Below are 26,388 nucleotides of genomic sequence, written 5' to 3'. Positions count from 1 at the left end.
ATTTTCCTGCTTTTCCAAAGACATCTACTGCCGCTCTCACAAAAAACGACCCTAAAAGGTCAAAGGCTCTAGCCCCCAAGGGTGAATCATAGGTCCAAGGTTACATAGAAATGGGAGACTGATTGCTTCTCAACACATCTTGAAATCTACTCCTGAAAACAATATTCTCTGATGGATCAGGAGTCTATGAACCAAGGGTTAAACAATGGCTGCAAATCATCGACAGGCTACAGGGGGCCAATGCTATCTTGTGAAAGGCCTGAACTCTTAAAAAAGGCATTAAATGTGAAGACATTAATAGTTACCTACCTTTAACTTAGTGGAACACTGGCAGGAAGTGGTGAACAGAAGTGGGATTCTTATATTTTTTTTGGAGGGGGGGGGGGGATTAAATTATCTTCTATTATACATAACAAATCGTCTAGGTAAAACGTATATAATAAAAAAAGCTTTAAAAAAATAAAACAAGGATGAATCAGTGATTACCCACAGGTACTTGCCTAACCATAATAGGTGTAGACTGCCATCTTGTGGGCATCCTTAAATATTATGGCTTTGAGTTGAGAAGAGATTGAAATGTAAAACGCTGCTTCTTTTCAATTATTTTATTTGTTTATTTTAGTCAAATATATATGAATGCTTCCTTTGTGAGGAGGGCTTCAGGGAGAAACGTTTACAGAAAGATCCATCTAAATAAAACTGCAAACAAATTAAACATTGAAACACGCATAATGATACAGGGACAGAATGATTTTAGCTTGTGCCATGGGATGACATTGACAATATAACACAGTTATAATTCATTGTGATAAAACACAATTCTCTTTACCTCAGAATGCATTTCAGAATATTTATATGATTTTAAGTCTTTAAAAGTTCCTGAAGATATTAGGAAATTCCCCAAAAGTGTGATGTGAAAGTGTCCATCCAGACTTTTTGTGTCAAATGATTTGAAGTGTTATGTAGGGTTTTTGCATAAAGGCACGAAACAGTAAGGCCCCCCAAGGGCATCCTATTCTTTCTTTTTTTTGGCAAGACATTGGTCCCAATTGGCAGTCCTCTTTCCATGCCATTTACATAAAAGGAAAACAAACAATACAAAAAAAAAGACAAAACATCAATAAAACCATTGTTGATTATACTTAAGAGTGTACAGGTCTAATTCAACTAATAAAATAAGCATACTGAAACCTACAGTCAGATGTGATCTACAGTTTAGAGAATACAGTGGGACATTCTGAAGTTTCAGCAGTGTATGACATCCTATTAGAAAGCTTGTTCGGGGGCAGCTAGCTAAGCCAAGCCTACTACAGAGGGTACATCTCAGATTTCATCTTTCTCTGTGTGAAGCTACTCTGCGTGCTGGAGATGGGCAAGACTGCCAGGAGCCTAAGGATAGTTGAAATGTTGGGAAAAGACTCAATGTCAGAAATTTTGAGAGTGCTGAGAACAGTGTCGGGTAGGTGCTGATGACTGGCAATACAGTCTTGCCACCTGTCCATCCATCTCTGCAGCTCATCCTGGAAGGAGTTTGGGTCAGGTAAAACATCTTGGAACACCTTGACAAACTCTGTGTCGTTGCAGCATCCCTCCACTTTGGACATGACATAAGGCACAACCTGCAAGCAGCGAACAGCAGACAGAACATCCTTGGAGAGTCCTTCCATCTCAGCAATACAGTGCTCAATGGCCCCTTTACTGATGTCCTCTCTGTAGTGCACATTTAAGGGTGGTTGTAGTGAAGGTACCTGCTTAGAAGCCAAAGCAACAGCCTCTTGAAACCAGGTTTGATGATGTGAGTCAATACTGTTCTTCATTTCACTGAAAGATGGCAGCAGATCAGACGCTCTGTTTACAGCTTGATACACATCATAGGAATTTCCCTGAAGACTCAGCTTTATGCTTTTGGTGAGGCTCAAGATGTTTTTCATAATCACAACTGTCAATATGAAATCAAAGTTTTGGATAGCAGATAGGAAGCTCTGAGCCTGTTCTGTGTTTGCCTCATTATCTTGGTTCTGTTTCATCTCATTCAAGCAAAAGACGATGGCCTCTAGAATTTCTGTAGTGAGTTCCAGAACTTCATGGCTCATTGCCAATTGATTGCTGCTGATCTTGGCTTTCAGCTCACTGGCCTTCCTTTTGTCCTCCTGGAACAAATGTACAACAGCATCCTCTAGTCTTACACGTCGTTGAATATCCTCAGAGAACCATATGAAGAGCTGCTCCAAGCACTCAAAACAGTGTGTTATCTCTCTCTGGGAGGACAAACTGGCTAGCAAAGATTTTGGAGTTACAAGGTTTGGGAAACTGAAAGCATGAGGGAGTCTCTGGGAAAGCAAAGCTGAAGCCTGTGTCATCTGAGAGACTGAGGCACCTGTTCTTGCCAAGGTTTGACTTCTACAGAGGGCCAAGTTCAAACCCCACTTCTCAGAAAGAGCAATGGTAAGCTTATCAACAAATGAAGTAATGTTTGTGGAAAGCGGGATAAAGGCCAGCATATTTTCACACTTGATGTCTTGTTTGTTAAGGTAGTGTATTCCTACAGAGATGTATGGTTGGCCATCGATTGCAAACTCTTCCTCAGTGACTATGGAAAAGAACTTTATGTTGCACAGTTCCTTGAGCAATTCCTCTCGAGCAACAGCATCGTGGGGGGTAAAAACTATTTTTTGTAGTCCAGTGCCATCCAGGGTAGCTACTTGGTTTGCACTATCTTCAGCCTTTACTCCATACTGGACTGTGCCTTCAGATTCTGCTGCCATGGTGTGATCAGTAATATCTTTAGGTGAAGCAGGTGTGCAATGGTCAGTAACACTTGGAGTTACAGCAGAGGACTGATCAAGGCAAATGTGCACTGCTGCATTTTCTTGGTCTGAGCAATCTGGAGCCACTGAACTGAACTGATCTGAGCCACAATCTGCAGCTTCTTTGGGCTGCTCAAGGCCAACCTGATCTATGTTGGACTGATCAATCTCATTTTGATTCCCTGGTACTATCTGATCATTTCCACCTTGACTGAGTGCCACAGACTGATCAGGTACACTTTGATTCAATGCAACTGCAAGAATAAGTTCACCTTGAGATTCTACTACAGCCTGATCATTTCCACAAGGTTCATCTGCCACAAGCTGATCATTTCCACTTTGATCCCCTGATACTATCTGACAAGTTCCACTTCCATCTTCTAACCCAAATCCACTCTGATGTTCTACTATAGGCTGGTGAGCTGCAACTTCCACAAATGTATCAGTAACAGTTTGGTCTGGTGAGGACTGATCAGTTCCACCTTGCTCTGCTGTTACAAAATGATCATTTCCAGACTCAACAACCATGAGCTCATCAGATCCACAGTCTCCCAAAACTAACTGATTAGTTCCAGCTTCACTTGATAAGACAGACTGACCAGTACCACTATGATCAACTGTTACAGAACTTTCATTTCCGGAGTCAACTACCATGAGCTGATCAGCTCCACATTGATCCCCAAATATTAACTGACTTGTTCCAACTTTGTTTGGTAATACAGTTTCTGTCTGAGCGGTTTCATTTCTACCCTCAACTACAGATTGATCTGACTCAACTTGACCAACTGCTATAAACTGATCAGGTACACTTTGATCTTCTGTAACTGACTGACAGGTTACATCTTGATCTGCTGTTACAGACTGATCATTTCCAGAGTCATCATCAACCATGAGCTGATCAGATACATTTTGATCTCCTAATACTAACCGACTAGTTTCACCTTCACTTGGGAACCCAATTTCTGTCTGACCAGTTACACTTTGATCTGCTGTTACTGACTGATTATTTCCAGTGTCATCAATCATGGGGTGATCAGATACATTTTGATCTCCAGATTCTAACGTACTAGTTTCACCTTCACTTGGGAACCCAGTTTCTGTCTGACCAGTTTTATCTTGATCTTCTACTACAGAATGATCATTTTCAACTTGACCAACTACTATAAACTGTTCTGTTACACTTGGATCTCCTATTGCTGATTGACCAGTTATACTTTGATATGCTGTTACTGACTGATCATTTCCAGTGTCATCTATCATGGGGTGATCAGATACATTTTGATCTCCGGATGCTGACGTACTAGTTCCACCTTCACTTGGGAACCCAGTTTCTGTCTGACCAGTTTTATCTTGATCTTCTACTAAAGAATGATCATTTTCAAATTGATCAACTACTATGAATTGTTCTGTTACACTTGGGTCTCCTATTTCTGACTGACCAGTTACACTTTGATCTGCTGTTAAAGACTGATCATTTCCAGAGTAATCTACCATAGGGTGATTAGATACATTTTGATCTCCAGATATTAACTGACTAGTTTCACCTTCACTTGAGAACCCAGTTTTTGTCTGACCAGTTTTATCTTGATCATCTACTACGGAATGAAAATTTTCCACTTGACCAACTACTATGAATTGTTCCATTACACTTGGGTCTCCTATTTCTGACTGACCAGTTACACTTTGATCTGCTGTTACAGACTGTTCAATTCCAGAGTCATCTACCATAGGGTGATCAGATACATTTTGATCTCCAGATATTAACTGACTAGTTTCACCTTCACTTGAGAACCCAGTTTTTGTCTGACCAGTTTTATCTTGATCATCTACTACGGAATTATAATTTTCAACTTGACCAACTACTATGAATTGTTCTGTTACACTTGGGTCTCCTATTTCTGAGTGACCAGTTACACTTTGATCTGGTGTTACAGACTGATCATTTCCAGCATCATCTACCATAGGGTGATCAGATAGATTTTGATCTCCAGATATTAACTGACTAGTTTCACCTTCACTTGGGAACCCAGTTTCATCTTGACCTTCTACTATGGAATTATCTTTTTCAACTTGACCAACTACTACGAATTGTTCTGTTACACTTGGGTCTCCTATTTCTGACTGACCAGTTACACTTTGATCTGACATTAGACACTGGTCTTTTCCAGAGTCAACTACCATGAGTTCATGAGATTCACTTTGATCTTCTGATATTAACTCCCCTTCATTTGCTAACCCATGTTCTGTCTGAATAGAATCTTGACTTTTCACTACTAAATTTAGAGTTTCAAATTGATCATCTGCCACAAACTGATCTTCAGTTACTGATTGACTGGTTTTATTCTGACCCGCTGCTACAGAATTTCCAGAGTTATCAACAGCCTCAAGATCATGAGATCCAATTTGTTCCACAGATACTAACTGACCAGTTTCTCTGTCATCTGCTATAACTTTTAATAACTGACAAGCTTTATCCTGAACTTTTACAATAGACTGATCAGTCTCAACTGGACTAACTTCCAACTGCTCAACTTCACACTGTTTTCCCATTGCTGGTTGGCCATTTCCACCCTGATCTTCAACTACATATGGATCATTTCCACTCACATCAATTTCCATGGGTTGATTCGTTTCGCTTTGAAGGACTGACTCTAACTTACCATTTACATTTTGATCAACTGACATAAGCTGAACAGATTCACTTGGATCCTCTGACACAAACTGACAATCTGCCAAGCCTGTTACTGTATGACAACATTCACCTTGAGCAACGATGGAGGAATCAGTATCAACTTGAGCAACTGCCATGAACTCATCAGGTACACTTTGTTCCTCTGTTGCTGTCTGCTCAGTTTCACCTGCTTCTGTGGCAACAAACTGATCAACTTCCATAGGTTGATCAGTTTCACTTTGATTAGATGATGCTGACTGAACAGTGCTAACTAGCTCTTCTTCATTGGGCTGCCCAGTTCCAATTTGATTAGTAACTATTTGATCCCCTGTTACTGGTAGACCAATTCCACACTGATCAAGTACTTCAGACCGATCATTTAGATCTTGAACAAGTGCGATTAGTTGATCACTTCTATCATGTTCTTCTGCTGTAGACTGCATAGCAGCATCTTGGACAGATTCTGTTGGCTGGTCAGGTGTGCTGGTTGTCAGAGAGCTGCAAGAAGCGATGACTTGAGCTGCAGTTGTGGCCTTGTCTGAGCTGCTAACTGTTAAAGATGATGGCTGGTCAGGAGTATTTTCTTCAGCTATTTCACTAGAGTCATTGGTTTCCACTAGAATTTCCTCTGGAGCAGCAGTTTTGACATCTAAACAAAGGATAAGACAATGTTTAATAAAAAGAGAGAATTACTTATTACTTTTATTTTTCATTTAACATTACTGACCAATTCCAGCAACATTTGCCTCTTGTGGATTATCCGAACCATTTGTATCTACAACCATCTCCTGTGGAGCCATGGCAATCACCTCTGAAAAGGGACAAGAAAGATTGTGTCAGAATAAAACACAACAGCAATTTCATTACTTTGAAAGCCCATTTGAGCTTACTTACCACCTTCCATTCTCAGGTGATTAACTCTTGACTTTACCTACATTTATGAAAAAAAAAAGGTAACACCTTTGTTTTATTAGTTGATATGTGTTGTGTTAATTTGATATTTTTGGACAATGAGAATTATTAACATTGTGTAAACACTAAGAAATGTACCACACCTGAGCAAGAAATTGATTACTTTCTGGATCAACCGCCATGCATTTCTCGATCACCTCTTCCAGGCTTTGTAGTGTCTGGCGATGCATAAGAAGCATCACTGCATCAGTCTTACTGCCCCTGTTAAAGATACCATCTCGGAGTAAGGTCCTCAAAGAGTTTAGCGTTGTCTTCATTAGATCGCACTCCATGCTAATGCTGGGCAGCACGGCCACAAGCTTAAGAAGGGTTGCAACATTTGGAAGAATTTTGGCTTCATTATGGAGCAATGTCTCAGAGATGGAGGTGGGAGGACAAACATCTTGATACTTCTCCCTCCATACCATGGCCCAGGTGTTAATGTCATCCTCCGCTGTTTCTGGCTCAGGGAGATCACTCAGGTAGAAAGTGTGCAGTTTATCTGTGGATTCTGGGAGAATAGGCAGAGGGTTGCATGTTGGCAAAAGGGACAAAACTTTCAGGGCTTTTAGGTGACTCTCTGAGAAGTTAAACTTCATTTCTTCAATCAAACCATTTAGAACTGGTAAGCTAACTGCTTCCATGTAAGATGTTTCTGGTGAATCATAGCCACTGACAGATTCTGCATATGACAGCAATCCCATGACTTTAGTTGCAAGCTCCACTGCCTCCTCAAACCAGACAGAATGCACTGCATTTAAATTGTCCAACATCTTTCTAAAAGTATCTATAATTGGCATAATTTTCTCAAGCTCACAAATGATGTCAGCAGGGTTTCCACAGCGAAACACAGTGCTGCAATTCCTTAAGGGTGCACAGGCATTCTTCAAGATCACTAGGGGGATGATAAAATCAACCTGTCTAAGAGCTGTGGACAGGGTCTGGGAATGCAGTGACATGCTATCGCTCCATGATCCACTGGAGTTGGTGCTCACAGAATCTAAGCAGTTCAGGACTCCCTCCAGCATGTCCACCAAAATATCAAAGAAGTCTTCTCTCTTCTTCCATCTGGACAGGCAGGTCTCTGGGACCTCTGCAAGTGCTTCCCGTGGGGTACTCAGCAGCCCATCCATGGTCTTGGCAAGCTCACTCTCTAATTTGGGTGACTGGTCAAAAAACTGTAATAGATCCTCAGTTGTCTCTAGAACCTTTGTAATGGATGCATTTTGTAGGCTTAAAGCCAGCCAATAGGCAAGTCCACAAGACTCACTGGGAGTGTTCACAGCTGATGGATACCTCTCTAAAAAACCCAAAGCCATCTTCCTGAGACTTTTGCTCCCCGTACCAAAGCACATGATGGACTGGCCACGGCAGCAACCCATCTGAAGTCCCCACTCATCTTCAAGTGTTGCTGAAAGAGCCTTAGCTTGCAAATCAACATCAGAGCTTTCATCAAAGGGCAGAAATCCTATAATCTCCACTTTAGGAATGCAGTCATTCACATATCTAACAAATACTGGTAGGAACTTCGCCTCACCCACTGAAATGGCTCTATCAGTGATGATGGAAAAGAAAGGGGAGTCCTGAACTTCAGTGAGGATTGTTTCTCGTATGACCTTCACAATACTTTGCAACATTTCTCCCTCTGAAAACATTGTCCCTTCCTCCTTCACCCAATGACATAAGGCAAGTTTCTGAACAACAGCATCTTGTTCAGGTTTATCAAGGTCGATCAATGAGCAGTTTCTCCTTGCAAGCATAGCTGCCTGTTTAAAGACTTCTTTGCAGTTTTTTATGTTGTCAGCTGGTTTATCAGAATGGCCATTCTCATCAGGAACCTGCTCCGCATCTTCAACATTTTCACGCTGCCCCTCAACAGCCACTTCCGTGCAACCAGCAACCACTTCTATGTTTTCAGACTGCTGCTGAGTCTCTATGCTCTCTGCTCCCTCTTTGTAGATTTCTGCTTCTAAAAGTCAGGATAAACATTATTTTAGACAACAAATACAGAATTTTTTATAAAACATATTTCATTAAAGACTCAAACATTCTGAACTCCTATGCAGACCATTCCTAAAATGACATACCACTGCCTGTTATCTCAGAATTCACCACAAGTATTTTGGAGTCTTTGTCCTGTGAATAGAAATACTACTCGTGAACAAAACTGAAAAAGTAATCAACTATCACAAGCTAATATGAATTATCAAAATTATACTATAAAAATTATTAATAACAATTATAACAATTATCATCACAACTTTACAAACCTGCTGTGCTTCCCTGTCCTCTACTTCATCCATGTGGGTGTCATCTGCAATGTTGGAAAAGTGAGCATTAAGTCAACTTTTACCCTACCTATTTTCCTAATGCATGTTACTGATCTAATTGTGAACAACATGCATGCATGTTTTTATTTTTTTATTTAACCTAAATGTTTAATTGAAATACAGTTCAATCTACTAGTTAAATAACACACTTCTCTTTGAGTACTGACTTCTTTACTTGGTGTGCTTAAATACTGCTTCCACTTTTTCCTCTTCCAAAAGACAAGAAGAAAGAAAGCATACAGACATTGATTCTTTAAAAAATAAAAAAAGCCAGCAATAAAAATATTACATACCTTCTGTTTTTATTTCAACAGTCCGTCCTAAGGTTTTGGATTCTTTGTCCTGTGAAATAAAACAGACTTTAGAAACACATCTGGAAAGCAAATTAAACATTTTAAACAAGCAACAAATTACTTAAAATCTGATCCTTACCAAGCAAATACCCTCCAGTGTCTTAGGTGTGAGCTTTAAGCACTGAGCAACCATTCGGTCTAGGTCTCTGTTAAAGTCAGTGCCCACCTGAAGAACAGCTAAACAAGGTGATCTGTCCATAAGTGGGGTGTTGCTCAAGTAGTCTTGATACATTTTGTGCCGCTTCACCTCACCACAATATTCTAAAGCTGTGCTTGGCAACACACACATTATCTTCAGCAATGTGTTGATGTTTACGAAGTACTGCATGAGGGGTAGACGCAGAGTCTGAAAAATGGTCTCTGGTATGGTTAAACTAACCACTTTTGTTTTCCACTTCACTTTCCAGCAGCTTAGCTCCGTGAAGAAGTTGTCAGGATCAGGAAGGTCACCAATATACAATGGAGGTTTTGACTTGAGCGTTTCAAAAACATAGCTCATTGTCACAGAGCACGGGACCAAGGACAATAAGTTGAGAGCCTCCTTGTGGTCATCAGAGAAATAGTCTTTCACCATGTTTATAAGGTGGTCAACTAATGGCACACTCATTGTGTCTTTATAGTATGAACCTGGCTTCAAGAGACTGTCCCTTGGAACAATCACGCTGTCAGGCACTTTAACCTGCACACCCAGGCTCTGAGCAAAACAAGAAGCTTCATCAAACCAATTCTGATGGAAAACCTTGATGTTGGTTTTCACTCTGTTAAGTGTGGCCACAATACCACTGATCTGGCTGAGCTGTGAGGCAGCACTGAAATGGTCTTTCTGTAATGCTGCACTCAGTTCCCTGGTGAAGGATGAGGCATTTTTTAGCGCAACAATTGCCACAATGAAATCAAAGTCCCTTATTAACTGAAGTAGTCTCTTGGCTCGGTTGGATACTGCCAAACTCCATCTTTGTGGTTGGCAGTTATCAATATTTTCAAGCCAATCTACCAGAGGCTCCAGAATCTGAGCGAAGACTTCATAAGAGTCGTGTTTCTCAAGCCAAGAGGAGCAGAACTTTCCTTGAAGCTCATGGATTTTCTCATAGCTCTCTCTTAGGCCTATGGCTAAGACTTGATCTAACTGTTTCTCGAGAGCAGGAATGCTGTGGAAGAATGACACTATCTCCTCTAACGTATCTATGGCTCTGATGACGGCTGCTACTGGAACTGACCTTGACCACCAGGTATTGAAAGAGTAACATGAGCAGTGTGTGCATATAGCAAGAGGATACTGCTCCTGTATTTTACATGCAAAGGCCTTGAGCTTATAGGACACTTCCCCAGAGCCAAGGTAAGCTTGACCTCTGCAGTAGCTCAAATCGAGACGCCACTCTTTGATGACAACATCAAAAAGTCGTTCGCACATGGCCTCAGTGTCATGAGTAACCTCAATAAAACCCAGAAGCTCAAGGCGCATGACATCAAAACTGTCAACAAATCTGATGAACATGGGTAAGTAGTCGGTCTCTCCCAATCTGACAACTCGGTCGATAAACAGGGAAAAGAATGAATTTCCAAGCTCTGAAAGAATCCTATCTCTTACAACATCCTCACACACTTTAAGGACTTCATTCATCTCGGATTTGGTCACATATTCTACTTCCTGATCTTGATCACCCTGAGTGTGTCTGCTTTGCCTGCCATATGCTGCTGTGACAGCGGCCTGTAATGCAGATTTTAATGCCTCTTTATCAGTTTCTGCACACTCAGGCAGTTTCTGTCTCTCAATGTCCATATTTAATGTCATCTCTCTTGGTTCTTCTGTATCTTCTTTAGAGGCGTCATTTGCACTGGTTTCAGGAACTGTTATGGGGTTGGAGTAAAATACATAAAATCAACAACTGTATTTAACATAAAGTTCAGCTCAGTTAAATTTAAAACCCAGAAAAGTTAGAAACTTTACCTGATGGTTGCACTTCCATTACATCATCCTAAAAACAAATGAGTGGATAAAAAGTTCAACATCTTGTTTAAAACATGTTTGAGTTTTTGTCATTATTCATCTCCAGAAACTAAATATAATTAAATACAAGTCAAATTTAATTAGTAACCAAAAACATACTTCATGTAATAGCTGTAGGATTTCTGGATATTTCTTTACATACGCCTCCACCATTTCCTCAATGTTGAAGTGGACATCTTGATTGACATAAACAAAGGCCATATTGCTCAGTCTCTTTTCCACTTGTACTTCTTTCATGTAGGACTGATAGCGGCCCAACACCATGTCATAATGCCCATACACATCAGATTCTGCACGGACACAAGGGATGGTGCCCAACACTCTCAACAGGCTCTGCACATTTGGGTAAAAGCCTATATCTGGGATCTTGAGGGTAGCAAACACACTGGTGGGAAGAATCCTTCGCTTGCTAGCATGTCGCCATTTCACTTCCCAACAGCCCAGCTCATCATAAAAGGAGTCAGGACGAGCCAAGTTATTCAGGTTAGCATCAGCAACTTTGTCTTTGCGGATGCTAAAATTGTGGTCCGCCATGTATGAGGGCACTAATGACAACCATCTGAGGATTCTTGCCATTTCAGTGCCTAGGACTCTTTTGACTTCATCAACAAGGTATTGTAAAACCTTCTTGCTCAGTGCTTCCCTGTAGTAATCCTCCAAAGAGGCTTGTGGTTTCTCTGCGTCATCACCATTTGTCCCCATCTCCACTGGCAGACTGACTGGCACCCCCAACTTCTTGGCTCTGCCCACTGCATCAGAGAACCACTTTCTGTGAAAAATGGCGATCTCCTGCATATGTTTGGTTAGAAGCTTCAAGGCATTAGAGATGGTGTATTGTAATGTGCTGCTGATGCTGATTATTCCCCTAAGGCTGGGGTTCAGGATGCTTACACAACACAGTGTGTTCTTCAAGACCACAAGTGTAATGATGAAATTAAAGTTCTTCAGCTTCTCTTTCAACATAAGAAGCACTACGATGGTGTCTGTGTCTACATCTGAAAGGGCACTGGTGCACATCTCTCCAATGCTGCTCAAAAGCGGCTCCAAGATATCAAGCATTGTCTGGAAAGCATCGGTGGCATATTCCCAATGGTTCTGACAAGACTCCTTCACTCTGTCCACTTCGCCTTTGATATGGCTGTACGATGCAGTGATCTTGGCATCCAGTTTCTTCGCCAGAGTTTCTGATTGCCTAATAACGGCAGCAACCTGCTCTACAGTATCAACAACATCCTGAATTGGAAGGATGGGCATGGAGCGAATCAACCACACATTGAAGGCGTAAGGCTCACTGGGTGACAAAACTACCTGTGGAAAATCCCGCAGCATCCTGCAGGAAAGATCCTTCAGTTTCTGACACATGGCACCTGATGACAGGTAAGTGAAGCCACGGCAGTGCTCCATCCGCAGGCCCCACTTGTTCCGGATCTCAGATATAAGCATAAGAAACAGAGTGTCTGAGTCAACATCGCAAGGAAGGAATCCCATGAGGTATTTCTGTGGAAAGCCTTCACCAGTGACTGAGCGGATAAACACAGGAATCTGTTCCTTGCCCTCAATGCTTACTCTATCTTGGAGAAGTATGGAAAAGAAGCGTGCAAGGCGCAAGCTATTGCGGATCTCCTCACGCATCACATCCTCACCTAAGGTGAGCACTTCTTTTTGGTCAATCTTCTCTGAACATATTGTGTTGACAGAGAGTGGCCTAGCTGGGTCATTCCCCAGTGGTTTAACAGCGTTAAGAGATGCACTGCTGGTGATGCTAAAACCAGTGAAGGCTAAAGTCTCCTTGAAGTAGTCTTTCAAAATTTCCTTCGCTTTGGAAATAGCAGGATCCTCGTTCTCTGATTCATCATGTGCATGAGGATTTTGTGTTTCGCTGTTCTCAGCTGAATCACTCTCAACTTTATCTTCTGCCTCTGGCACAGAGGGGTTTGAGTTATTGGTGTTACCTTAAAAAAGCAGAACACAAACACACTTAAAAAAAAATGCAGAGAATCTGCTGCAATTAGTTTATGTCATTACAAAGAGAAAACAGAATTTAAAAATGCTGACATGGAAATGCATTACCTACCTTTAGTTTTCTTTGTGGCAACAGGCTCCTCTCCTGTCTGAAAAAATGAAAACAAAACAAAAAATCTATTATTTGTAGTCAATGAGATGGTGGAATCACATTTGCATTCAAATGATAAGTAATCAACACAGAACTCAATCCCCAAAGTATTTGTTTACCTTGTAACTTTGTATTTAACTGCATCAACTTAAAAAAAAGGCAAGTAGTTTGCTCCATTATAAGTTGATAAAAGCTTGTATTCCATAAAAATGTATTGATAAATAAGTATTTGTACTGAACATACTGATAAAACACTTTGCATTGAATATCTACTTGATGCTACTTGTGTGTCCTGGGCTAACTGTGCCACCCTTTACAAAGGAACGCTTTAAAACCAATTCAGTACAGAACAGTTAATTGTCTTCATTAGGCTATCTACAAGAATTTGGAAGACCATTCTTTAAATAATTGGCTAGAGACCACTCAATATTAAAATTTTCTTGCGTTTTGTCTTATTTTGCGATCAATTCAAATATATATTTTTTTGATATTGTTGAAAAAAAAAATGTCTCCGTCTACTGACAAAGCAAGAGCGTTTTTTAATCTTGACGTGTACATTAGATACTCACTTTCTCCCGTGTCCTTTTTCTGCTGCTAGTTTGTGCATTGTCCTGGTTGGTTGCAAAATCAAATATAGTAGGAACGGCATCATCCTTCAGAACAGATTTCTGAGAACTCTTAAATAAAAAGGAGTTTTACACATTAGTTTTACACTGTGTCAAGTCGGGGAAGGGGGTAGGCTGAAATAATAGGGAATGTGTGAATGCTTTATAATTCAAATAAAATAAACATAAATTAGCCATTTACACAAAATAGAATTTAATGACATTATATGCTAGAGGCTTATGTTGCTGGAAATGGCTTGATTTTTAATCCCATAAATGAATGTAATACTGTGAAAGTACTTAATTTTCTCTTTACATTTTGACCAAAGATTTTTTTTTAAGAAAAGCAAATGGCTATTCACAAAACCTCTTATTGCATAAGACCAATCTTATTGCATTTCATTTACATCTAAAGTTTAACATAACCATCCAGTTGAGCAACTGGAACAGCATACACTTATTTTAATAAATATGATTAATTTATTAATGCATAGCTAATCTTTAGCAAAGCAAACAAACAAATAAACCGAAGAGGGGGGGGGGGGGGGTGTTCAAACATTGGTAATTCACCAGTGTCAAAAATGGTGCAGTTTTCTGGGAGGGGGGGTGCTTGGGGACATAGTGCACATGCCAGCCTAATGGTAAACACTACACATCAATCTTAGTAAAAAAGTATAATTTCATGATTTTGTTTACTCGCATCATGATAAAATAATAATAAAAATCTCACTTTTTTTCCTTTATAAAAGAAGATGCTCACCAAAACCATGCAAACTTACTTGCTGACATATCATGGAGGTCTCAAAGTGTTTTGAGCACAATCTGTAGTTGCTGTGTAAATCTTCAGGAGTTTTGGTCTCCAGATCTGGTCTGTGGCACTTAACCACCCATTGTTTACATCTAAAAACATGAAGGTAATGTTACTGCAGTAGTACAAAAGTGATATTTTACAATTATTACAAACCTCAAAAATCTAAAATTACAGGTCTAAAACAAAGCACGCGTTTAATAAACACCACAATAAGTCTGACATCCAAATCCCACAAGAAAGCAAAAGTACAAATCAAGCCCACTAACTGAATAACGTATTCTGAGGGAATTCAATTCCTGCCATTTTGGGAAGGGCCTGATGATGGCGAACGTGTACAGGAGTCAAATGCTTACAGTAACCCCTTAAAAGTTGCAGCAATCACGTTGACAAAAATGCGATAGATAACTAATTTCATGATTGCCAATTAAAAAAAATAGGTCCTCGCAAACCAAAAAATCTTTGCGAAACCAGATTAATGGAAGCAGCAGGGGAAGCATAAGCCCACAACAAGGGTGCCATGCATTCAATGAATCATTGTAAAATGGGGCAGAAGCTAACCAGCTAACAAACGATGCTAATTTGCTCATTCTTAACTTAAATAAATACAAATCTAAATAGAAAAAAAATAGCATCGATTAAACTGCGTTTGCATTTATGCCCAAAGTATGCACTCACCGAACTGGATCCAACGGAAACCTAAAGAAGGCAACGTTGGATTGGTCCGTAATCTGCTTGCAGTTTGCTGCGGCACAGCAGTCGGGCATTTTGGACTTCATCAAAATGAACACTGCATTGCACGAATCCTTCAGCGCAAAAGGACACGCTTTGGAAGCAAAAAGCGCGCGCGCATCTACATAGAATTCACGCTATTGGGCGTTATTTCCAATCGTCGCGTGCATTCTACTGAAAATTGCTCATGGCCGAAATGTTGCTACTTTCACAGAGGAATCAACAACCAGGAAGAACACCTATATAGAGCGGAAATGGTCTAAGCTGAAAACGGATCCCCCATCCCCTCCAAAATAACTCTTATCACCGTCATTCGTTCCCCTTCTCAGGGAAATTTCCAGATTAAGTCAAAAATATGGCACAGCTGATTTTTTTTAAAAGTATGATCACAAAATGATAACTCAAATACAAATTTGTTCCCCTTCTCTACGAGGCACTAATGTTTTTTTTTGTGTAACCCACGTGAACATTCGAGGTCACACCCTTTTAATAACAATTTGTTGATCATTTTTAAAGTCCTGATTTTTCATAGGAGTTTAACCCATTTAGTCCCACATACTAACACCTTACTTTGAAAGATACAATGTTTTGTTGATGTACTTTGCAACGATAAATTACAAATTCAGCTTGTGTTGATTTGATGTTAATATTTCATATAGTCATACAGCTGTATAATTTGATTTTGCTCCTATGAAATATATCATAAATCACAAATAAGTGAAGACTATTTCTATATGCTAATGATAATAGTTATGATACACTATTTAACAAAATAAAATATTTAATATCACATTATATTAAAATATTAAGAACAGAAAAAAAAATTCTCCGACTTTTTTTTTTTTTTTTTTTGCAGAATATGCATTTAATTGTGAAAAAATGAATTTAACAGTTTCAAGACACATTCATGGAGTTAGTCAGCAAAAGATCTTTTTAATTGTTTTAAATTCAAACTTTTATATACACCATGTCCTCAAGTGCTGTTAATCTTGTATGAATGAACATAAAAAGCAAAAGTAACAAAATAATAGCTGCAAAAGTAACAAACTGCTGATTGACAAGAGTCATCATACTGCAATATGTAAGACTGTGCTGCTGCCTGTAATCAATCACGATTCTCTGACGGCTCACTATCTGGATACATTTTCAAGTATTTCTCCACCATGCTGTCCAAATCATGCTTAATAGCACAGTTAATATAGAACAGAGCCATGCTCTTGTTTCTGTGATGCACAGGTGTATCTTCCAGGTACGCTGCCAGTCGTTGTTTCGCAGTGATGCATTTGTCATTTGTCAGAGCAAAGACTGGCAGATGGTACAGGACTTTCAGGAGAGCACACACATTGGGGAAGAACTTCACATCGGACAGCTGAAGCGTGTCGTAGATGGTTGATGGCAGTACTGCGTCTTTAGTGCCATGCTTCCATTTGATCTTCCAGCAGTGCAACTCGGCAGGGAAGGTGTCTGGGTTCAGCAAGTCATCTTTATAAATGTCAACACTGGTCTCCTCTGCAGTGTTGAACTTCAACTGTCCCATGATGGCAGGGACAAGTGACAAGGACTTGAGGGCCTTAAGATGATTTTCAGAGAAAAGATCAGACACCTCCTTAATCGCATGGCTGACCACTGGAAGGGTGACTTGCTCTTTATAGTAGATCTCAGGTTGGATTTCCTCACCAGACGTCGGTCGCTTTCTGAAGTACAGCCTGGGTACTTTCACTGGGATTTCAAGAGCTGCAGCCAGGTTAACCGCCTCCTCAAACCAGAACTCATGGTAGACCTCGATATTCTCGTAAACTTCATTCAGCGAATGCAGAACTGCAGTTAGACTGCTAGATGCGAAGAAGACCTCGTTCGTTTGGCCTTGCAGATTTTTACCAAAGGCTCTGGAGAAGGAAAGAGTGTTCTTCAGCACCACTAACGTCATGACAAATTCAAAATCGGCCAATGCCTCGGATATGATAAAGGCATTGTGTGCCACTTCATCGCTCCATTTGTGATCTTCATTATCATGGATGCTATCCATGCAAAGCAGGAGAGACTCCAGGAGGTCGACAGCTACTTCGAATGTATCATGCTGCTCGGTCCATTTCGAGCAACAGGCTGCTTTGAGGACATTGGCCTTTTCTTCGTTTCCCTGGTAGTAGATCGAAATAGCACTTTCCAGCTGATTTTGTAACAATGGTGACTTACTGAAAAATGCATCCAGCTTTTTCAGGGTAGACATGACGAGATGCACTCCTGTGAAGGTCATTGTGTTTGCCAGGCAGATGTTTAGAGAGCAACTGGAGCAAGGGGTGAGAACTGCTAGTGGGTGTAACTCAGCTATTCTGGCCACCACTGCTTTGACCTTCATAGCGGACACACCAGAACACAAATATGCCTGTCCTCTGCAGAACTGCATGTCCAGGCCACATTTCTCAGTCACTTCACTAATAAGCCTCTTGGTGATAGCCTCCACATCACCTTCAAAAGGCAGAAACCCGACAAATTCTTCCCGGAGGCAGTTGGTCTTGTCCACAAAGCGTATGAACAATGGGAGGCGGCTCTCTCCTCCTATCTCAACCAGGCTGTCTACAACCAATGAGAAGAAGCGTCCTTCTTTAACTTCAGCCAACAACTCTTCACGAACGCAGTTTTCGATCACTTCCAGCATCTGCTGCAATTGAGTAGAGGAGCAATACTCAAGGTTTACGGGTGACCCCTCGAATTTCTTTCTGAGGAATTCATCACCTGCATTGATGCGGTACTCCAACAGTGCCTGGAAGTTGCTGGGAGTGAAGCTTTTGCTTCTGGGTTCTTTGTCAGAGTGCCCATGCAGAGGGATGTTCTGCATTCCCATCATCACGACAACATCAAACAAAGACTTAAGATACTCTTTATTCAGCATTTCCTCATCAATGACCTGAGGGCTGCTCTCAACCCCATCGCCATTTTTGCTCTCACTGATCTCTTTGGTTGTTGCCTCATTATTTTCTTTCGTTGGCTCACTTTGGGAGTCAGCTGAAAATACAAAAAAAAAATATTTGTGTAAATTCAGTAATTGTTTTGTATAGTGGAATTCATGTAAATAAATAGAATGTGTCAAAGAGCTTTATTAAAGCTACTAAATAAAAATGCATAAAGATTACAGATTCAGCAAGCCGGGTATGTAAATAATATGTGAGACAATTATATCATGATATCTAAATATTTCTGAATCATAAAACAAATGAACAAAAAAAAAAACACACAAAAACAACTCACCTTTACTCTTCTTCGCTTCAGGGGCATCCTTGTTTTCTGTCTGTTAGAAACACACCAAATTCATTACGAAAACATTCACATTCAGTATTTACACATAATTGACATTTACCTTAAAAATGTTAAGAGACAGTTTTAATACACTTCAGTAACAACTCATCGATTAATACGGAGCAACTCTTACCTCATTATTCGACCGTTTGAGGGAAGGATTGTCAAATATGGTTGGTATCGCATTATCCTTCAGTACAGTCCTGAAAGGGCTCTGGATAATAATCAGAATAACATGCAATGCAGTATGTTAGAGATCATGTTATTTATTTATGAGAAGCAATAATGTCAGTTGTTTTACAATGCTATATTTAAATCTCTTCAACAACAATTTTAAAATCGTGTATAGTTATTGTAGTTTTGCTGTTTTTTAATATTCATATTTTCACTGAAATATATATCACACTGAAGGACTAAATGAGCACAAACAGCACTTAAAATGAACCCTTTCCCTGATGCATAGCCAGTTTCTTATAATTTAAAGTATAATTCATATGAAGGAAAAGTACATTTAAAAATAGAATAATTACATATGAACTACACAAAAAGATTAATAACAACTTACGGTTTTGGTTATCAAGTTAGGTTCAAAGTGTCTGGCACACAGTCTGTGGTATTTGTTCAGATGGTCTGGTGTTTTGTCTCTAAGGTCTGAGCGACTGCAGTTTTCCACCCATTTCTTACACCTAGGGAACAAATATCTCATGAATGGAAGGCTGTTAGCATCTGCCATGGCACATTAAGTATTGTTATGTGGATATAGGATTATAATACTGTAACAGTGCATATTCTCTTTATTGTTTTTTTTTTTTTTTTTTTTAATGTAATATACAATGTTATTAAGTCTAGCTGCTAATACACAACATCCATAATGGGATCAATGTACGTTAGTTCATATGTCTGACATACATTTAACCAGAACTGCGTTTTATCAGACAGTTGGCCTAATAAAAACACTTTCACAATACGATTGCAAAATAAAACTGTGGTGCCTGGTAAACAACTCACGGTTATAAAACAATACTTTGTGCAGCATGTAAACATTACATATGGAGATTTTCAACTTCACATTTGATCTGCCGAGCAAGCTAACTGGCTCAATACAGCTCTGCACACAATGTCTGTAACGTACTGTAAAATAAATGCAGGTTAAACACGAATTCGTCTATCGTCTTGATGACAAAGGGTAAGTTAGGTGGGGAAACGTGTATAATTTACCTCTCTGGGTCCCGTGGAAACCTGAAGAACGCCAGCACCGAATGAGTGCTGTTCCTGGAGCAGTTTAGCGCCGCGCAGAAATTAGGCATCGTGCGTTCACTCCGAGTCGAATCTTTAAGAGCGAATCAAGTTCATTGGACTCACCGCGATGCTATTCCGTTAAGAAAGTTTTAAAAATATATAGTTTTAAAGACTAATAAAGCGGGAAATTGATCGGCACTCTAGTGCTTTGTGTGGCCTGGAGGAGAAGCGCGTTGGAGTTTGTCTCCGTCCCACAATGCTTTGCTCGCCCAGAGCGAGTTCAAATTCCCAGCCAATCAGCATGCGCTTACTGGAAGAAATTGGCGGCAGTTAGGGAGGAACCGTGGATATATTAGAAAAACAATTGTGTAAGCAATATTTATTAAAGTAGTAGTTCGGCTAAGAATGATAGATGTCATTTACTCACATTATTTAAAGATTTACTATATATATATATATATATATATACACACATATACACACACACACACCAAAAAGGTTAGACTGTCTCAGTCACCCTTTCATTGCATTTCTTTCCCATATACAGACATGTTTTCATTAATCCTTAACTAGATGCATCAGACAGTAAAACCAATTTTATGTTACACTGACACAATCAAACTGATATTTATATTGCACTGATAGATTCTTTATTAAGATGTAATACAGTCACTTGCTCAGTGATCACAATTATGTTTAAAATGCAAAGTTCATCTTGCCATTAAAAAGACATGGTCACTAGTAAGGGATGTTTAAATCCTTTGAAGAAAACAAGTCTAGTTAATTAAAGGAATTTACTGGAGGTTCAGAAAATGACACATTTAAAAGAAACACTGAACAGCTGAACAGTAGCAACAGAAAATTACAGTGAGAGAAAAGCAACACACATTCTTAGGTCATTTTTCAAAACAAATGAACAACCAAAATCCTTTTTACATCAATGTCAATTTTTTTCACTTCAACTTCAAGGTTCACAAAATGAACAAAACAGTGTTGTTAAAATATTAGGAAAAAAAAACCCACGGAGCTCTTAAATATATATAAACACACACGCTGCATGAGCCTTGTTAGCATAGAAGAGAACTTTTTATAATAGTGCCTATTAATCAAATTATTGTCCTTAAGATGTTAAACCATTGCAGTTAAGAGATTATTTAGCAGTCCAAATGCAAAATAAGCTATTTTTAATAGTGTTACTTGGAATACTTATAATCTAGGCGTTACAAATGCTCATAAATGTCCAATTTGAAAGTGACATCAACTTATACTGCTTAACTGCATACTTTTGCCAAGTCTTCAGACTGATCAGGCAGGTCTTCCAGTAGTGCTGGGTTTTTTCTGTAGATGTAAGCATTTGCATCTGCATCTTCCATCTGCACCAGTTCAGCCAATGAGGAGACGCAAGTATCGTGGTCATTCAGCATATTTGGCAGACGAGAGGACTTACGCTGGATTCGTGTCGATCGTCTAACAGGAGTCAGAAACTTTAGGTCTTTGATGGTGCTTTTGCTTCGCGAGCCACTGCCTGGTGCTGTTCCGCAATCGATTATCTTTTTTACACTATAGGATGAGAAAACCAGATGAACACTCAAACTTCTTAGAAATGTGTGTCTTTTCTACATACCGTTAAATTACTCCAAACTCACCTTTGCAGATATGGAGTCGTTTTCACATTGTATTTCACAATGGATGCCCCTGCCATCTCTGGAGTGGTGCTCTTCATCTCCTCATCACTTTCATCATCTTCACTCACAAATGGCTTCTTCTCCTTGGGTTCCTGATCATCCTTCTCATTCTTTATAATAGGTTTCTTAGTGTCTTCTGTAAGGTCACTTTCCGAGTCTTCCTCATCTCCCAGTTCCTCCTCTTTCAGAATTTCAAACACCTCATCCGTTTCCTGCTCCTCCACTTCCATTCTCTTCTCTGCCACCATGTCAGATTTGTCAGCATTTACATCTGTCAAGAATGGGCAAAAATATACGAGCAATTTATAAAAATCACATAACGACTAAAAAAGAAAGAATGAATTGGTGTTAATTAGCAATTCCTGAATAAAGAATATGATGGGACTCACCATCTTCACATGATGAGGGCGTCTCCATCGCCTCCAATTTATCACACAAGTTCAACACCAACTGCATATTACATATAAACAAAACAGAAATTCCGATTAATAAGCAAATATCTCTGTCAGTCTATCTATCAGTTTCACAATTAAGACTCTCTTATGGTTCTTACCGACTCCATTTTTATCTCTGGGTCGACTGGCAAATCCATATCACTGTTGTCCAGCAAGTCTAGTGTGGTATTCATAATATTACTTGATCTCCTAGAAAACACTGTTTTATTGTCAGGGACTTCGGTATCATTAGTTTGGTTGTCAGTCTTTAATGCAGCGGTTGGTTTTACGGCCTCATTCTGGACGACAGGCTCAGACTGGGCACCAGTTGTGGCTTTGGGTCCAGTTTTAGGCTGCGGAGCTGGTTTTGGTTTTCTTGAAAAGGTTGCCGACTTTTCAGAGATCGGAGGCCTTTTCAGATTCTTTCCCTTAGATGCCAGCCACTCTGCAAGCTTTGCTCTGAAAGAGGAGTACAAATGAAACATTAGACAATCATATCAATATATTCCCTTCTATCAGCACATTGTCACACTTGTCCAGTTCAAATCAGTCAGGTTATGTTTGACTCAAGTTTCTAAAATACATAAACCAATGTTGAAAAGTCTGGTGTCTGTAAGATTTAGTCTTTTGGAAAAGTCTCAAGACTGCATTTATTTAACGAAAATTGCAATAAAACATTATTTTTTCAAAATACTACAATCTAAAACAACTTTTCTATTTTAGTCTAAGACGTAATTTATTCTTGTGTTGTCAAAGCTGATTTTTCAGTAGCATTACTCAAGTCTTCAGTGTCACATGATTTAACTTCAGAAAGTATTCTAATATGCTGGATGGATGCTCAAGAAAATATTTCTTGGACACATTTTCATTAATTATAACATGGTTTAAAACAGTTGTGAATAATATTATTTTTGTGGAAAGTGTGATACTTTTTTTTAACAGTATTCTTTGAAGAATAATTTTTTGTAACATAGTAAATGTCTTTGACCCTGGCTGGATAATAAATATAAACGTATTAATCAAATAATTATAATAATCTTATTGACCCCAAACTATTTGATGATAATGTATTCAACTAACCTTCTCTCTTCAGCCGTCTCTATTTGTATTTTGTACTGGCTGACTGTACTTGTGACAGGCCTGCAGACTTTCTGTTCAGTGGTGGCTGTTTTAGGTTTCTCCTCCTTCACCGTCATCTCTTTCTTCTTCGAAGCGATGGGTTTGCTGATGGCCAATCTTCCTGTAGCTAGTGGGGCTGACCTGGTAAGAGCACAAGCACCTGCTTGGGAGACAGTGCCTTGTACCTTCTGAGGAATGCGCTTATGGGAAACAGACTTCTGGACTGGTTTTTCAGTGGCATTAAGCTGGATATCAGAGACAGATTTCGGTCTAGATGACAAAGCAGAGTTTACTCTGGGTTTAGTGGATGCTGGCAGGGAAGTAACAGACTTGGACCGAACTTTTGGCAGTTCAGGTTTTGGTCTGGTCACAACCGGCTTTGAAATGACCTTCTTTTCTGTCTTCTTCACATCAGCACTGGGTTTTCTGAAACAGTCGATTTTAGACTGTATTACACGACCCTTATACGTACCAGGTTTGGATTTCTGGATGGCAGAGACAGTAGAGGGTGGTTTTTGAACTTCTTCCACAAGCTTCCTGTGTCTTACAGTTTGCTCTGTACGGAAGGCCTGGCTTAGTGTTTTACGTTTAGTAGGATCAGCATTAGTTTTGGTCTTCGGTCTAATATCCTTTTCCAGATCTCTTGTTCCAGAGTCATCCTCCTTATTCTTTGACTGAAGGGGTGCAGATCTACAATTCACCTTTTGTTTTGATATAATACTGCTGGTAACTTGTTTTTTTGGGCCATATACTGGTTTAGTGTTTTCCTTGTTGCTCTGAATAGAAATAATAAAGGAGCAGAATTAAGCAAACTACATTTCAAGCTCACAGACACCTTGTACACATCTAAATGTGAGAAATAAATGTCTGAAATCTATAAAAGTCTGGTCTGCTTTACAAAATGCAATGATCACCTTTCTCATCACTGACTCCATTCTGTGTATCTCTAAAGGACACCTCTTCAAAGATGATTTTGTCCTGCAGAACATCACATTGTTATAACATTCAAACAAGCAAAAAAAGAAAAAGAAAAAATGTCTCACAAATGAGCAAACTTTGCTTTATTTTGCACAAGCTGGATGTGATTTTTGGGGGACCTTTATCTTAATTTCATGTAACAGCAAACACATTTTTTTAAATATATTAAATAGAAACCGGGGTTGCAGCCAGACATACAAAAAGACCTCATGTCGAACAAGATAATTCACATCCACTTGCTTTTATATCAGTAACGTTAGTAAACGAATCCGTGAGGAGTTCCCATTAGATTAACACGCTTCAAAACTATCCGAACCATGACAATCCTCACAACGAATTGATCAAATTTGCCAAACCAGCATCTACTTACGTTAGCTACTGCTTCTTCAACCAGTCTGGTAAAACAAGTACAAATATGTGTTCAATAACTGAATTTGAAGAATAATTGTCCTCACATTCAAGCACAGCACACGCTTTTTCAAACAAATTTGAGTTCAGCGCGGCGAGCTGTAGGATTGGCGAAGACCGTTTGTAAGGCGCTCTAGCCTACGAATCGTATTGGCTGTTTCTAATCACGTGATTAAAATTGAGTTGGCCTCTCCCCTTTTACAGAACGCTGGGAGCAGCCTGTTTTGAACCAAAATAAAATTCCTCTCATAACTGCTCACTTTACGGTTGACGAACCCAGGCACCCTAAATTCCAGTTTAATGATATAATGTTTGATTTAATTTTAGATAAGCCTAGTCTTTGTAAGAACATTTTATATAATTTTTTTTGATAACTCTAGTCACGGTAAGAAAATTTAAATTGTGAGTTTATTTGAGAAAACAGTGTATATGAACAGCATAGATATATATTTGATTTTGTCTGTACGAAATGTTTGAATTTATCTAAAACATATTAATTTACTGTGATGAAAATAAAAGTAGATTGGTAAAAAAGGTATATATATATATATATATATATATATATATATATATAGATATATAGATATATATATATTTTTTTATTTTTTATTTTTTTTTTGTGCCACAGGATTCAAGTCAACGATAAGCATGTCATTGAAAATATTCTAAACTCCTCCAGCATACCTACACAATGCACGCAGTTCAGAAATTTGGACCATTTCCTGTTCATTTGTTCTCTCAAAAGGCCTCACATGCGGCAAGTGCATAGCAAATTACATTCAGCCACTAGATGGCAGAAGATTCCACCGTCTTAATGCTCTAAACCAGCTTATATTAGAAACCCATTTGAACAGTATGAATATGAAATGTGCCTGCATTTCAATGTGTGATAATGAGTAAATAAGGAGCTTATAGCTGTTAGGCTAGGACTCCAACTGTGATCTCAAATTGCTTCCCTTAAATTAATACAATATTTAATTCATGAGATATTCTGCTGACTGCATCATGTGTAGTCATTTCAGCCAGTTAAATATGACATTTATTTAAATAAAGAAGGGCAACTAATTTCACCTATGTGTCTGGACTCATTTCCTATAAACCAGAGGTAAGAGGGAACAAATTAAACTGATTGGATGATCAAGCATGACTAACTTCTTTGTTATTCCATTTAATGTAGCTGAAAAGCATTGTTTTCTTATTGGTTTACAGTAAGACTCAAAATGAACATGGATATATATATAGATCAGAAACAGTTAAATGTGACTTACAGTTTCTCGTGTGAAGTAGACTTCACATATGGCACTGATGGCAACCATATGTCGCTATCAAAACATCAAGCCACAAACAAAATCAACCAATCGCTGTCCGCTGTCCAATCAAAAGGTTTTTTTTATTTAATTTTGCTTTAAAGCTGCAAGTTCCGATCATCAAAAATATATATATTTTTTAAATGTTTCACTTTGCATGCAATAAATCTAGAATATATGAAAGTTTCACTTTTTGAAATATGTAAAAAATAAAAAAAAAATTCACGATATTCTAATTTTATTTAGATGCACCTGTATATACACTAATGCTAGTTGCATACTAACAGACAATTTCTTTGATGGAAAATATTATTGCTGGTGTGGTGTCAAGATAAGACTCATGAGATGGTGACTTCCCCTGCTTCTCCCTAAGGTTTACTCTGCAAATAACTACATAGCATTTAATCTAATGCAACAAGCAGAATCCTTTATGATATGAATAACCAGAATATATAAACTAACCATCTACTCAGCTTTCACTTTCATTTGTAACAGAATTTGTCCATTTGTAAATAGTCCATCAAAATTGTTGAAGTTAGAAGAATC

At 39.0% G+C, this 26,388-nt stretch overlaps 3 protein-coding genes across 3 annotated transcripts; all 3 read right to left on the bottom strand.

Annotated features, from left to right (window-relative positions):
• Window positions 1–590: 590 nt before the first annotated feature.
• LOC113109917 (uncharacterized) lies at window positions 591–15,797 on the bottom strand. Its single transcript, XM_026273805.1, has 14 exons — window positions 15,325–15,797; window positions 14,618–14,738; window positions 13,803–13,910; window positions 13,195–13,231; window positions 11,220–13,072; window positions 11,061–11,088; window positions 9,192–10,960; window positions 9,053–9,101; window positions 8,700–8,743; window positions 8,517–8,565; window positions 6,534–8,398; window positions 6,373–6,409; window positions 6,206–6,289; window positions 591–6,127 (listed from the first exon to the last, which is right to left on the bottom strand). Exons 1-14 carry the CDS (start codon window positions 15,423–15,425, stop codon window positions 1,308–1,310), a joined length of 10,965 nt encoding a protein of 3,654 aa, XP_026129590.1. The 5' UTR covers window positions 15,426–15,797; the 3' UTR covers window positions 591–1,307.
• Window positions 15,798–16,286: 489 nt separating this feature from the next.
• thap12a (THAP domain containing 12a) lies at window positions 16,287–20,170 on the bottom strand. The gene is made up of 5 exons (XM_026273804.1): window positions 19,891–20,170; window positions 19,238–19,358; window positions 18,806–18,886; window positions 18,625–18,664; window positions 16,287–18,381 (listed from the first exon to the last, which is right to left on the bottom strand). The coding sequence occupies exons 1-5, from the start codon at window positions 19,977–19,979 to the stop codon at window positions 16,484–16,486; spliced, it is 2,229 nt and encodes a 742-aa protein (XP_026129589.1). The 5' UTR covers window positions 19,980–20,170; the 3' UTR covers window positions 16,287–16,483.
• A 368-nt stretch (window positions 20,171–20,538) lies between these two features.
• On the bottom strand, window positions 20,539–24,672 carry LOC113109915 (cytoskeleton-associated protein 2). Its single transcript, XM_026273803.1, has 7 exons — window positions 24,498–24,672; window positions 24,064–24,127; window positions 23,111–23,925; window positions 22,150–22,489; window positions 21,986–22,046; window positions 21,558–21,867; window positions 20,539–21,471 (listed from the first exon to the last, which is right to left on the bottom strand). The coding sequence occupies exons 2-7, from the start codon at window positions 24,082–24,084 to the stop codon at window positions 21,183–21,185; spliced, it is 1,836 nt and encodes a 611-aa protein (XP_026129588.1). The 5' UTR covers window positions 24,085–24,127; window positions 24,498–24,672; the 3' UTR covers window positions 20,539–21,182.
• Window positions 24,673–26,388: the final 1,716 nt, after the last annotated feature.

This window comes from Carassius auratus, chromosome 10 (assembly GCF_003368295.1).
Source record: "Carassius auratus strain Wakin chromosome 10, ASM336829v1, whole genome shotgun sequence".
Classification (NCBI taxonomy): domain Eukaryota; kingdom Metazoa; phylum Chordata; class Actinopteri; order Cypriniformes; family Cyprinidae; genus Carassius; species Carassius auratus.
The sequence above is the reverse complement of the archived record's forward strand: the minus strand, read 5'-3'. Positions and strand labels throughout refer to the sequence as shown.